Below are 14,316 nucleotides of genomic sequence, written 5' to 3'. Positions count from 1 at the left end.
TACTCCAGCTGCTACTACTACTACTACTACACCTACTACTCTAGCTGCTACTACTACTACTACTACTACTACTACTACTCCACCTGCTACTACTACTACTACTACTCCACCTGGTACTACTACAACCCCTATTATTACTACTACTACTACTACTCCAGCTGCTACTACTACACCTACTACTCCAGCTGCTACTACTACTACTACACCTACTACTCTAGCTGCTACTACTACTACTACAACTATCACACCTATTACTACTACTACCACAGCTACTACTACTACTGTGTGCAGGGTTCTGGGTGACGAGTCCTCACAAAAGCCTTCCATTTTTCCCACATCCTCCATGAGGCCTCTAAAGATCATTTTCACAAGGAGTGCAGCCTTTAAAAAAGCTAGAAGCCTCGTTTGGCCTGAGAGGACAGGAGAGATATGACACAGCAGGCCTGACCAGTGGAGGATGGAAGGAATGTAGGAAGGAAAGGGAGGAAGCAAAGGGGGTGAAAAAAAAAAATTAAATACGATTCCTTGCTTGGCTGCTCCGGGCTTGTGCATTTAAATGCTGTCAACACTGCTGAGTCCAATTTGTCAAAGGAGATTTGGCGGCGTGGATGGCCGTTGGTGAGAGGAGTGCAGTGGCATGCTCACTGCTGACGACTTGAGCTCAAACTCATGATTCCGCACCTCACGCCACACAGCCATGTAATGACTTCACCTCCGTTCAGGCAGCCACCGGAAAATTATTCCTCGACCGAACAGAAAGCGCCAGAGAGAGAGAGAGAGAGAGAGAGAGAGAGAGAGAGAGAGAGAGAGAGAGAGAGAAAGAGAGAGAGAGGGAGAGAGATAGACGTGTAGGGATGGCATTAAAACCTTTCAGATAAAGTTCAAGCCTGGTTGCCCTAGCTTTGGCCGCACAAATATTCAGCATATTGACGAATATTTCACGGACTACTTCAAGCATTTCAAAGACCTTCGGAGACGGCGATCCAACTATAATTCTGGACCCAGCTTGAAACGACAGAGAGCTGAACGCAGGGCTTATTGTTCCACTCGGCATCGCCCACTGAATAATGGAGGGGCTTGCACAGAAGAGTAAACAAGCGCAGAGATACAAGAATGTGTAAAGACAACTTTTCCCTCTATCAGATCATTAAAACTAATGAAACACTGCTAATATTAATCTAACATCTTCAATTCTACAGCATTTTTCTGTTTTTTTCTGACTATTAACATCACACACACACACACACACACACACACACACACACACACACACGCACACACACACACTCAAACACACACATTCACACACATGCTGCTGTGTTGATGGAGTTCATCTATCCACCCACACTTACATATATACAAAGAGATATGGCTCATATATGTAACCACACACAAACACATTGACACACACACACACACAAACACATTGACACACACACACACACACACACACACACACACACACACACGCACACACACACACCCACACACACACACACACACACGCCATTGGCTGCAGAGCCTTTTCAAACCATCGCTCCCTTTATCCTACCTGCCAGTTCGGAGAGCGCTGATGAGCCGTTGACAGGCTTCCTTGACTCCTGCAGAGAGCTGTCATACTGGAGCTCTCGGTAGTACAGTCGGTAGCCCACCAGCACGCCGTTCACACTCTCATCTTTGGGTGCCTGCAACATTGCACGTTTATTAAAGGTCAAATACCCCCCCCCCCCGCCACTGTCCTTCTTTGAAGAACGAATAAATGATAATAATAATGAAAAAATACTGGACAAAAGGAAAAGTGACATTTGAAGAGACAAAAAAAAAATGATGTCGGTGTCCACGCATTAGCGGGCGATTAGATAAAAAAAAGAGATAAGGATTGAATTTCTGGGGAATTTCTGGGGAATTTCAGTCAGTCGCTAATTAAAAAAGCCAGCCCCTGTAAGTAATCAAGTCGCCGGAGCCTCAAGTTTTCCACTGATAAAGCAGGTTTCGGGGAGTGATGATCCTGGACTCATAGGTCAGTGAATAAAGGTTTCAGCTGCTAATTAATATCCCTTTAGAGGGCCGATTGCCCTGCATGCATGGATATTAATTACCCCGAGCTCTAGGGAGCACTCAGAGTGTGAACCGGGTAAATGTACGTTATCAATACTTCATGTCACTGATGTATGCAGACCTGCCGCCGTGAATACTAAGCGATGGGTGACAAGGCTCTTCAGCGGCCAACCACTGGATCCAATGATGCATTTCATTGATGAAAGTCTGATAATTAAACACATTAAAGCCCCATAATGTGCATGTTTAATGACCAATGGGGGGGTAGGGGGTTGGTGGAAAGGACGTTTACTGTGTTTTAAGAAGTAGCCTTTTAACACGTTCTCTTCCAGAGCAGCAGGAGGCATTAATCTCAGTGTTGGCTCACAGGCGTCGGAGGCCGCTCGGGCGGGATCCCCTGATGAGATGAAAGCTGGTATGAATGCCATTACCTGCCACTGGACCAGCACTGATGTGGTGGTGGATGGCTTCACTGCCAGAATTTCAGGGGCTTCGTCGGGAACTGTGGCCAGAGAAGGTGGGGGGGGGGGGGTTGGGGGGGGTAGATGAAATGGTATTAAATGATGGTCTTACTGTGTCAGACATATTCATTTGTGCATGAAATAGTTTAAGAAGTAATTTTCTCTCCAAACTAATCACTTCATTTTGATGATTTTTACAATGAATTTTACTACAGAAAGGTAATATCTGTTTTTGCTCTATATACCAAAGTGGCCTCTTCTTAATGCTTCCTTGGGTTGAATACAGTTAATCATTAAAGGAGAATTCCGGTGATTTTTCACATAGATCTCTGTTTCTCTAGGTCACTGAGTACTGTCTGCAGGGAAAAAATTAAATAATTGGTTCTGCCCAGTTGCTTGCACCAATGGCTAGAGCTGCCAGGCAATAACAGTGCTACACTGGGGGCATGTTCATGAGCCCCCATGTTCATGCCCCTCATTCTTTTCGTACCAACAATACTTGGTGACCTCAAGAAACAGAGATCCATGTGAAAAATGACCAGAATTCTCCTTTAACCCACTATCGACTACCATCACAACACAAGGTTACAACCAGTTACAGAACCTGTCTCTAAAAGTGACTGAAATAGTGCTTTCTGAGTGTGAATAACCACAGTAGCACCGTCATCACCCAAAATAATTCAGTGACACATGTTGTGTCATTCTTCCATGCATAAGCAGGGTGCTTGCCCTTTTCTCAAATAAACCTTCCAGACTTTTTACAAATAGATTATTACTCATTTAAGAGTAATAATCTATTTACTCACTCACCTCTCCTTTAATAGACAAAGAATGTACATTGTCAACTTTTAAATATACAATATGTATCACTACAAGCAAATCTTTCATCAAAGTTTCTATACTTTCCTAGTTTAAAAAAAAAACCTTAATTCCACACCTTTCTAGACCTGCGCAACCAACCACCCTGATATGACAGCAGACAAGGGAAAGCATGATTCTGACCCTCTCCTGAATCAATAACACATTTGTCAAGACCCAGAGGCCCTATGTGTGTGTGTGTGTTTGTGTGTGCGCAGCGCGCATCATCTAAAGAAAGACTCCACTCACTGTCTTGTAAGGTGGTGACTGCATCCGTATCTTTGCTGTACTTGCTGTCTCCAATGTCGTTAGTTGCCATCATCCTCAGCTTGTAAGAGGTGTAGGGTTTGAGTCTAAGAGACAGGGAACAAAAGCACCAGGCCACAGGTACGTTCATTCAGGGGCAGATAAAGTGCCTATAAAAAGTATTCACCCTGCTTTTATGAAATCTTGATCAATTTAATTTCATTTGGCCTTTTTTTTTTACAATAATGAACAAAAATCACCTGTTTAATGTCAAAGTGAAAGCAAATTTCTACAAAGTAATGTGAATTAATTAAAAATATATAATGCAAAATAAGAGATAATAAAAGAACATGCTGTGCCTTTTCATTTGATATTGAATATACTAAACCTGTGGCTGAATATCAACACGTCACCCTCCAACCATAATCTGCGACACTCACAACTGAGCATGATCATTAGAGTGCAGGCACAATTGAATGGTATCATAGAACTGCCGGCCAAAATCAAATGGAACCAAAAGTTTAGGAAATAGATATACATGCTAATAAGGTGTCATCAAACAGAGCATAACACAGGGCAGTAATTCTAAACGACTCAAAAAATCTATTTGTGCAGCTATAACAAATTCAATAGTATAGCCATCTATATGTAGATAAGTGGTTGAAGTGAGAAAGCAATAGTAAGACATAAAAAGACAAACAAATATAACGGCTGATTTTGATATGATGCAAATGAGCAAAACTAGTGGCCAGAATATTGATATTCATGTATCTGACACAAACTCCTTGAGCCTTTCCTCCCATCATTTTGACCCAAACTCACACTTCTTTCATGACCCCATCCTCCCACAAATGCATACGCAAACGTTGGCAAAGCGTTATCATTCGGCGCTCATACAACAGGCTGAATGCAATCAGGCATGTAGGCCCATGGCGTTCTCAATCAAAGTGAAAGAGTCATGGATTGTGCTCCTAGCTATCTAGCTCCCACCCCACTTCCCCTCTTCTCACCCACCCACACCCACACAAACACCAACACATCTCCAAGAGATCTGCTGTTGGTGGCAATTCCCTCTCCAGCACCTCCAGCAAGGCATAGTCGTGATGGCCTTGGATGCTATAAAACATTTAAACGGGTGAGCTATGGCACAGCAGGTGAGCGGCTGGGCAGTCAATCAAATCCCCCTCCCAATCTGCGGAGGTAGGAGGGCGACGGGCCGTTCACCGCGGCCGTCCTGCAGCTCTTACATGGCCTGCTGCCACGGTGAAAACCGTCTTCTCTCCGCCACTGGGAGCCGAAGCACACCAGCAGGACACTAATCCTCCACCAACAGACCAAGGCACAAATCAAGCCTAAATAATCCATCGAAAAAGCACCCGTGCATCTTGGACGACCATAAAAAGGGAGGATGAGCCAGATAGAGCCTAAACGGAGAGAGAAAGAGAGAGAGAGAGTAAAGCAGGAGGGGAAAGCAATCACAATCAAGATGATATGGCCCTCTGAATGCATATAAAATAGCATTTGACTGCCCAGATAATCACTGTTGCAGGCCTAGAGATGTAATTCAAACACCAGTTTGGCTAGGCTCTTCTCTGGCTTGGCTCACCACACCATTGCGGACCGCCTCACGCTTTTCCAAATCATAATCACGGCGAGGGCGATAAATTGGCCTGCAGGAAAAAGCCCTCTTAGCATTTAATAACAATCCCATTTCATAACTCAGGCGGAATAGCAGCGCTGGGAGCCAGCTCAGGGTTTCACAGCCCTGATGGAGACGAGGGAAATAAACTCATCCGTGGAGCGCACTGTGAAATCAACTCGCCGCCAGATTCATTAGCAGGTGTTCTTCTTTGCTCCGGCACAGGTGACAGTAAGCAGAAGTGATTGGACTACAGTAATTGTATTGTATCCAGGGGCTGTGCAGTGTATAGTGGGTCATAGTGATCTGTTGTAAAGTGTAGTATTGTGCTATTCTATGTTTGGCTAGGCTACACTGATCTCCACCAAGTTGTGCAATGTAATATTTGTTGTTTTGGTCGTTGCCCTTTCTCTGTGCTGCACTCTCTGTGCTGCTCTGTCGGTCACACTCGCTCACCGGTTCACGTCCAAGGAGGTGCAGTTATGGCCGATGGCGGAGGAGTGGGTGAGCCAGTCCCCGTCGGGCAGCTCCCGCATCTGCAGGGTGAAGTAGCGCACTGGAGACGAGCCGTCGCCGCCGGGCACCCAGTCCAGCTGCAGCTGTCGAGACTGCACCTGGGCCTGCGGAACACTCAGCTTGACCGGGGGCTGCGGCCGCTCTGAGGACAACAACAGGCCTATTATAGCACAGCACTCGCTGGGAACACCCATTCAAACAGTAAATAAACCAAATCCAATGCAACTATACAATGTGTTACTGATCATTTGAAATGACTATATCATATACATATAGGTATCTACATGTACTGTGGAAATACCTCATCAAATTACAGCACTCATTACATTAATATTTAGCATCAGCATGTCATTCACGGATTGGTATTTACATGTACAACAACAAGTTTTCATACATTCTAAGTACAGTACATAATGTATATCCCACCTACTGAAGCAATACCATGTCAAACGCAACATATCACTGATACTCAATTACAGTATCATGCAGATAATGGTATTTGCATGTAAAACATTATGGGAACATTGTTTGAAATATAGCTTTTTCAATATGATGAATGAAGATGCTCACTTCTGTGTTTCTGTAAGCTGCCGAAGGAGAAATACCAAATTGTATTGTTTAGATCCTTGCCTAACGAGGGAAGAGATTCACACACCAGTGTCCCTCAAACAGGGCCCTGGATCCTTATTTGTTTTCTTGTGAACAGTGACACTCTAAATGCAGGGCTTGGATATGTAGAGGGTTCTAGGGGACTACACGGAAAAAAAGGGGATGGAGGCAGAATTTACACCAGCATTGCTGATGGATACAAAGAGATCCAATAAGCATTCGGTGTGTGTGTGTGTGCTCATGTTATAGTTATAGCTGAGATATTTAGCAGAAGATTTAGTATAGTATTATACTATTTGTGTGTGTGTGTGTGTGTGTGTGTATGGGTATGAGTGTGTCTGTGTGTGCGCGTGTGTGTGCGCGTGTGTGTGGTAGTGTGTTGAGTATTAGTCACCCCTTCTTGGCATGACCCCTCATCTCAACCATCTCTATGACACAGTACCACACAACCCCTAATTGATTCCAATGAAGCAATCAATGAGCAGAGGCATAATTGTTTATTTTAACGGTGTCTATTATCGATTGACAATTTAAGATGCAAATCATGCACTGCGAAGGCTATCGAGTGGTCTAGTCCCTGTGTCAAGTGCTGACTTCTCTCAGAAGAGGTTTGTTTAAAAAAGCCCAGATCAATCACATTCGAGGAGATCATTGGTTGAATTCGGCCTTTGTCTTCTCAAACCTAATGCTGCTCCTGTGGGGATGGCCATTGAGTGAATCTGGTGATGCAATAAGAAAAAAAACAAAGAATATGTCTCTCACGACCCAGTCTAGCTGGAGAAAGTCAGCATTGTGCCTGCAGGACACACTGCGAGTGAATTTATATCCATCTCCATCCTCTGCTGGTTAAATAAACCAATAAAGGTGGAAAAGCGTGCATATAAAATAGCATTCTGGGAATATGACGACCGCAGTGAATGGGCTCACGTGATGCTGATAAAGTTAAAAGGTGTAGTAATACTTTGTTCAGATCTCAGATGTACTTAAATGGCTGGCATCACAATTGAATGAAGTAGTGAGCGAGAGAGAGAGAGAGAGAGAGAGAGAGAGAGAGAGAGAGAGAGAGAGAGAGAGAGAGAGAGAGAGAGATATGTCTGTGTCTGGAACAGCTGGATGTGAGCTTGGTCACCTCTAACTTCGGTGGTGATGACCACAGCTTGTGCTGCAGTACCCCAGCCCTGCTCCGTTTTGGCGCTGATCCGGAAGATGTAGGCCGACTCTGGGCGCAGACCCAAGGCTGTGAACTGGCGGGCGTCGGGACCCACCTCCACTGTAGTGAACTGGTTCGGGTCTCCGGTGTCCAACCGATAAGCTACCTGGTATCCTAGAACAGGAAAGCAGGGAACATGTCATTGGGCTCTGGATATTTATGGCTGTATCTGCCAGACTGCTGTTCTGCCTCTCTCTCTCTCTCTCTCTCTCTCTCTCTCTCTCTCTGCGTATATCTGCCTCATGTTTTCTCTGTGTCTCTCTCTCTGGTTGCTTGTCTGTTTCATGGTTATCCACAAAACAGATTATCCCTTTTTTCAACCCTCTTCTATTGACCACAAAATGTTCCCACCAAGAGATTATTTTTCTCCAAGACAATCTGGCCATAGATTGTTTTTGGAATCCCAATGAATGAACAAAAAAGACAGGAAAAAACAAAAACAAATAATAATAAAAAAAAAAACAATTTCCCTGTCGAGATCCAACAGTTTAAAGGGAAAGCTGTTTCTGAAGCACACCAAAAAAGAGAAGTCTTGATGACGAATGACTTTCAAAGGTCTTCACCACTCTCAAAAATTTGTTCCAATATCACAAACTTCAAATGAACTTCTCTTGGTTACCTTCTCTTGCCATTCCTCAGCCGTATCAGTGGGGAAAAGGGATTAGTTTAATGTTTCTTCACTAGTGGGGCTCCCTGTATTTCCATTACCCTCTCAAATGAAGTATAAGGCTTTAGCCCTGGGGAAGAATAGGTGGCATGGCACAGCTGCCTTGCTGCTTGTCACTCAACGCAGCCGGTCACTATGCTTGAATACCACAGCTGAATTTGCTCTGGACTTTATAAAATGAAAACAAACAGCCTTCGATCTCATCCTGTGATCAAATTGTTGCACTCTAGAAATTTCCACCTCCGTGACCCCTAAAGTGGTTACCGTCGGGGCGATAGACATGAAACATGCCCAGTTAAACTGTCCGGCAGGGCGACCTGATGACTTTCATTGGAGATTGACTGCATGTCGAGAAAAACCTTCGGGCAAACAAATGAGAGTGTTATCGGGAAGCAGCCATGGGCAGACAGATCCGTGGGGTGGGCAGCCGACTTGAGCCTGGCTCGGCAAGAGCAGCGCTGCATTATCCCTGTATCTATTTATCTTTCTCCCGTGTAGCGTTCCGCGCGGCGGCCTTTGGGCTGTACTGTAATGACAAACTAGACCGAGTGCTGGAACATGGAACACCCAGGGGCTGGTATTTCATCCTAATGTCCACTCCAGCCACAAGAGCCGGGGGAAAATAGCAGCAGCCCCCCCGCCTTGCGAACGGCTTTTATGTTGGAGAGCTGTTTGCAAAGGATGTAAGGAGCGATACGCTACAAGCGGCCGATGTGGACGTGTAGAAAACAACTCCGCCGGCTCCCCTTACCACCGCTCCTCCCTCTGTGTGTTTTTTATTTTTGGTGCCCGCAGAGCTGTGACCCATGTCGTGTTTTTTTGCGAGGACATTTTTTTCCCCCGCGTTTTCGGTAGTGGGGTTTTTTTCCGCTGTAAGAGGGGCGCTGGGCCGTATGATTTGCTGGGTCACCACCTCCCTTGCCGGGCTCCTGGAGCTCCATCTTCTCCACTCAGTGGCCGGCGATTGCTGGTCCTAGAGGGGGCCTGGGCTGCTGGCTCTCTCACCGGAGCCACGGCGACTGGGGTGGGGTGGGGTGGGTGCATCAGACGGCCGTGTCTCACAGGTCTGAAATGAGCTTTGCTGCAGGAGCCACTTCCACCCATTTACTGTGTCCATAAACCCTGAGCATCCAGACTAAAGATTTCAGTGTTTGCCAGGTTCAGTGACCCTACACAGCATTAAAGTGAACACACACTGATTTATGACTGAAATGGCTAAATTACATTAAATACAGTCAAAACATATTTCCCAAATGTATTTTTGCTATAGGGGTCACATAAAAATCCCATTTAAATCCTAGTATACACAGATAAGTTTTACTTTATTTATGTTGTCAGTAGCAAATCATATACAGTATGTCTAACATATTTAAAGATACATGATTACATAGTATGAAATGGAAAGGGTATCCATCCTGTGGAGGCCAGAGGCACAGTATTTAAGATGAAATAATCTTAAATCAAGGCAATACATGCTCACATTTTCCTGTTTTGTACACAGGGCAGCTTGTGTGACAGTGACTGTATCAGGCCCTGTTCTCTACCAGTGAGAGGGGGGGGAAATCAGTCTGTTGAGCGTGTTTGGCCTCCTGTGTGAGCTGGCATGACATTTCACACAATGTCCTCTTATTCCCCCATCATCATCGCTCCCTCCCTGCTTTGGTGAGTCTCTGTGCTCGATGGTCCTGACACGCTGCGCTCCGCCGGCGCACTGGGAGGCAGATGTATGCTGGGTTGGCCCATCTGCAGCCAATTCTAAAGCAAACTCCCACTGCTCTCAAGCCACATTAGCGGTCAGCTCTGCCGACTGTTCCGAGAGCGGGTGGGAGTGCGTGGCGGTGAGGGCCTGAGGTTGGGGGGAAGGAAGTGGAGATTTCAAATGGCTTTTGAAAAAACGGATTACGCCGGGAAAGCTGCTATGAATAAAACTAGCTTACAAGAATTTGGGACTAAATGAGCATGCTGTGCTGCCACGATTCAAAGGCACACCAAGCAGGGGGCATGCTGGTGGTGGAGAATAGGCCACTTGGTGTTTCTACACACTGCCAACGTATGCACACACTGGCTAAAGGCGTCAGCCAGAAAACACCAATGTGATCTCTTGTAATTTTTCAAAGTGCCTCATCATGAGACTTGGAGGACAAGAAAAGAGAAAACACCTCTTTTTTCTCTCCTTCTCTCGAACCAAACAAATAAATAAACTTTGATCCTTGAATAGAACTAAGATCAGAGAAAGAGAAAAAAAAAATGATAGAATGAAAAAGGTCCCCAAATCCCCTCACGCCCCCAGTTATCATGACCATATTTCATCTCCCTCGTCTGATCCGTCTGAAACAGCAAGATTTGGCGAGCCGCTATTCTGGGTTTCATTCAGTGCGAGTTGTTAGTCGGCCTAATCTCATTACGGAGCGGCGGGATTTTCTCTTTCACTTCATCTGAGGTATTAGTCTCAGGTGCACGATGCCGTGTGACTCCTCTCGTAGCACGCAGTGAAAGAACACGTGTCGCCATGGCGCTCCGATGCGCCATGCGCTCTCCGGATACATGGCGAATGTTTGTCAAGGACAGCCAGAGCAGAGCACGCAGCACAGGGAGCAGCAACGAGAGCGAGCGAGCGGGCGGGCGGGCGGGCGAGCGAGCGAGCGAGCACTCCACTGACATCAAAAGCAAGTGAGGTGGAGACGGCTGGGTTTTTTCATAGCAACTGGAAAGCACAAATGGTTGTAATGCCTCGCCATCTTTCACTGCAGAAATGAGAACACAGGCCAAAAACTAATGGATTCTTAGAAAGCCATCCCCTGCCCTACACACAAACCTAGTGCAAGCTTTTTTTCCCCCCATCATCATCACTCCTGTTCACTCATCTGCAAACTAATGACATCTGTGTTTCACCTCAGGTAATGAATGGGAAAGGAAATGGCTTTCCCCCCCACACACCCACCCCTACATGTATCTTGATGGATGGGTACAGTGAGGGACAAGAAAACAAGAACAACAACTAAAACGAGCTGTTGTTCAGTCTCACCAAAGTCCTTTAATGGCTTCTGAAGTCTCTGGACTTACCCATAATGATGCCGTTGGGGTCCACTGGGGGCTGCCAGATGACTCTGACCTCAGTTAGCCGCACCTCTGGGAAGACCAGCCTTATGGGAGGCCCTGGAACTGGACACAGGAAATAAAGACAATGAATACGGGGGAACAGTGCCACCTGCACACTGTGACATTTAGGCTGGGTGCAGCACACATTGGTCACCGGCTTCTCTCATAAATAACTACAAGCAGGTTGATGATGGAGAAAGAAAATAAGAAGAACCAGTAGTCCACATTTGCTTTTGTGTACATGTGTGCTTCTCTGCGTGTTTTCGCTTGTGAGTGTGTGTATGGGTAATGGTGTGAGTGTGTGTGTGCGTGTGTGTGTGTGTGCGCACGTGTGTGTGTATATGTTCGCTTGTGAGAGTGTGTGTGGGGGTAATGGGGTGTGTGTGTGTGTGTGTGTGTGTGTGTATGTGTGTGTGTGTGTGCCTGCTTGCCTGCATGTGTGTGTTTTTATGTGTGTGTGCGTGTTTGTGTGTGTGTGGGTGTGTTTATGTGTGTGTGTGTGTGTGCGTGCGTGTGTGTGTGTGCGTGCGTGTGTGTGTGTTTTGCATGCGTGCGTGTATGTGTTTGTGTTTATGTGTGTGTGTGCCTGCGTGTGCTTGCCTGTGTATGTGTGCGTGAGTGCCTGTGCTGTGTGTGTGCATGTGCGTGTGTGCATGCATATGCCTGCATGTCTACTGTGTGGGTACGTGTGTGTGTGTTTTTATATGTGTGTTTATGAGTGTGTGTGTGTGTGTGTGTGTGTGTGTGTGTGTGTGTGTGTGTGTGTGTGTGTGTGTGAAAAAAAAATAATAGAAAAAATTCCGGAAGAAAAAACTCTGACTAAACCTATATGACCCTTCTTCGCTTCGCTTCGCTGCGCGGCGCTCATAAGGACACTAAACAGGCGACTATGTGACAAGGTTACCGTAAGTATAGATCTCTTGGCTGACATAAAGGCTTGCATCAGTTGAAAGTAAAAAAAAGAGCGCTAAAAAGTTGTGATGACTTACTCAGGTAAAATCTTGACACTGAAGGGAGCCCTAACTAGAATTGGCATGGAAGCTTATACGCTAGCTTGCCTCTCTGACCTGTCAGTGGTGATGAAGATTTCACAGACACCCAGGAGGTCATCTAAACTCTATCGGTCTACAACATGCTTTGGTGCTAGACACTGATACCAGGAGTAAATGTGTTTACGCTGTCATCAGACTGGGTTGCATGTGACTTATTAGGAGGATACAGCTTCTCCTTCAAAAGCTGCTACAAAGAGTTTGCTCCAGCACACACACACACACACACACACACACACACACACACACACACACACACACACACACACACACACAGAGAAGTCTCTTCAGACAATCGTCCAAATAAGTCCCGGTGTGATGAATGCTGGGATATTATCCTCAGTTCCCCAGTGCATTTAGCCGTCTGACAGTGGTCATGTTTTATGGGGGAGAAGCCCGTCCGGCCATCCACCCGCCTGCCATGGCTCGGACACCCCCCCCACCCCCCCACACGCCGCCACTCCCTGGCCCTGGGGTGGAGCGCGCTGATGGCTGCGGGAGGTAATTGATGCGGCGCCCTATCCTGAAGGACACAGTCTGTCACGGGAGATAAAGGGAGGGAGAGAAGAAGGCGGGGAGGAGAGAGAGCAAAAAAGATGGAGGGATGGAAGGAGGGAGGGATGGAGGAGAGGGGGGTGGAGTGCTGATAAAGAGGGTGTTGATTAAAGGAAGGCCTTTCCACCCCCCCCCCACACACACACACACACACACACACACACACAACTCTCTACCCTCATACGAGAGCAGAACCCCAGGAAGAAAAGGTCCTCTGTGATTCCCATAGTGAGGACCTGTGGAGGAGGGTCCGCCGCAGATGGAATGCAATAAGGCGCTGTCGCTGCGATGGCCCAGCTCACCCTAACTATGACGGAGCGCCTTTTCTCTGAAGGCCTCAGCACTGCGTGGTCAAACACTGATATTGTTCCGTTTCACACTGTTCTGTTTGCCAATACTCTCACAGCTCTGCACTACATCAAATCAAACACATATTAAAGGAGACGGCTGCCTTTGCACTCTAGGGCAAAATAGCAAGGGATGTGTGTGTGTGTGTGTGTGTGTGTGTGTGTGTGTGTGTGTGTGTGTGTGTGTGTGTGTGTGTGTGTGTGTGTGTGTGTGTGTGTGTATGTGTGTGTGTGTGTGTGTGTGTGTGTGTGTGTGTGTGTGTGTGTGTGTGTGTGTGCGTGTGCGTGTTGCCTCAGTTTGTTTTCTGCGATATGGGGAGCCTCACAGTCACAATTGTACACAATTATTTCACACTGTGTAAAAATGTCTCCTACTACTCCAGTGTGTAATTGGAATTTACAGAATGAAACAGACCTTGATTAATTTGTGTACTCTCTCTCCTCCTCTCTTTCTGTGCTGTTGCTATGAGGGGACCAATGAAGTCATGTTTTACAAAGACATAAAATACTTAATTGTCCCACAATGCCTTTTCGTTGCTAGTGCCATGATTATCACCGCATATCTCTGTCATTGTGTTATGAAGATTACCCAATAACAGTGACTGAGCTGATTTTCTTCTACTCATTTTTCCTGACACCAGATAGTGAGTTATGAAATATCTTGCTGCTGTATATCAGTCCTTCCTCCCCATAAAAATCCACTCCAGTGAAAGAGTTACTAATTAATTCAAATGAAACATTTTCAGAAAGTCAAAATTTGAGAGTGCTCGTGAGTGTCATGCGTGTTAGTTCATCTAATCAAACAAAATGAAAGGCTTAATCTGTCGAGTGTTTTGCTGATTCAGCCAAATCAAACTGATCAAGCTCAATTACACGACCGCTAGCTTAGCCCGGGACAGCCAACAGCACAATTATTCAAATGTGAGAAGGGAAGAGGAAAGGAGAGGAGAAGCGAGGAGTCGGCACCACCGCATCCTCTTGAACGTGCCAGTGCTCTGCTGT

The 14,316-nt window shown here is 46.1% G+C and overlaps 1 protein-coding gene across 2 annotated transcripts in view; it reads right to left on the bottom strand.

The window, feature by feature from the left end:
• sdk1a (sidekick cell adhesion molecule 1a) overlaps positions 1–14,316 on the bottom strand; it is a 242,219-nt gene that overhangs the window by 22,764 nt on the left and 205,139 nt on the right. For both annotated transcript variants that reach the window (XM_042086167.1, XM_042086168.1), the window contains 6 exons: positions 11,328–11,426; positions 7,517–7,711; positions 5,719–5,920; positions 3,627–3,730; positions 2,490–2,560; positions 1,553–1,685 (listed from right to left, as the gene is read on the bottom strand). In XM_042086167.1, the coding sequence (XP_041942101.1) occupies positions 1,553–1,685; positions 2,490–2,560; positions 3,627–3,730; positions 5,719–5,920; positions 7,517–7,711; positions 11,328–11,426 (804 nt within the window). The remainder of the gene's footprint in view (positions 1–1,552; positions 1,686–2,489; positions 2,561–3,626; positions 3,731–5,718; positions 5,921–7,516; positions 7,712–11,327; positions 11,427–14,316) is intronic.

The sequence above is a fragment of the Alosa sapidissima genome, chromosome 3 (assembly GCF_018492685.1).
Source record: "Alosa sapidissima isolate fAloSap1 chromosome 3, fAloSap1.pri, whole genome shotgun sequence".
In the NCBI taxonomy this organism is placed as follows: Eukaryota; Metazoa; Chordata; class Actinopteri; order Clupeiformes; family Clupeidae; genus Alosa; species Alosa sapidissima.
Note: the sequence above shows the minus strand (reverse complement) of the source record. Positions and strands in the feature narration are given on the sequence as shown.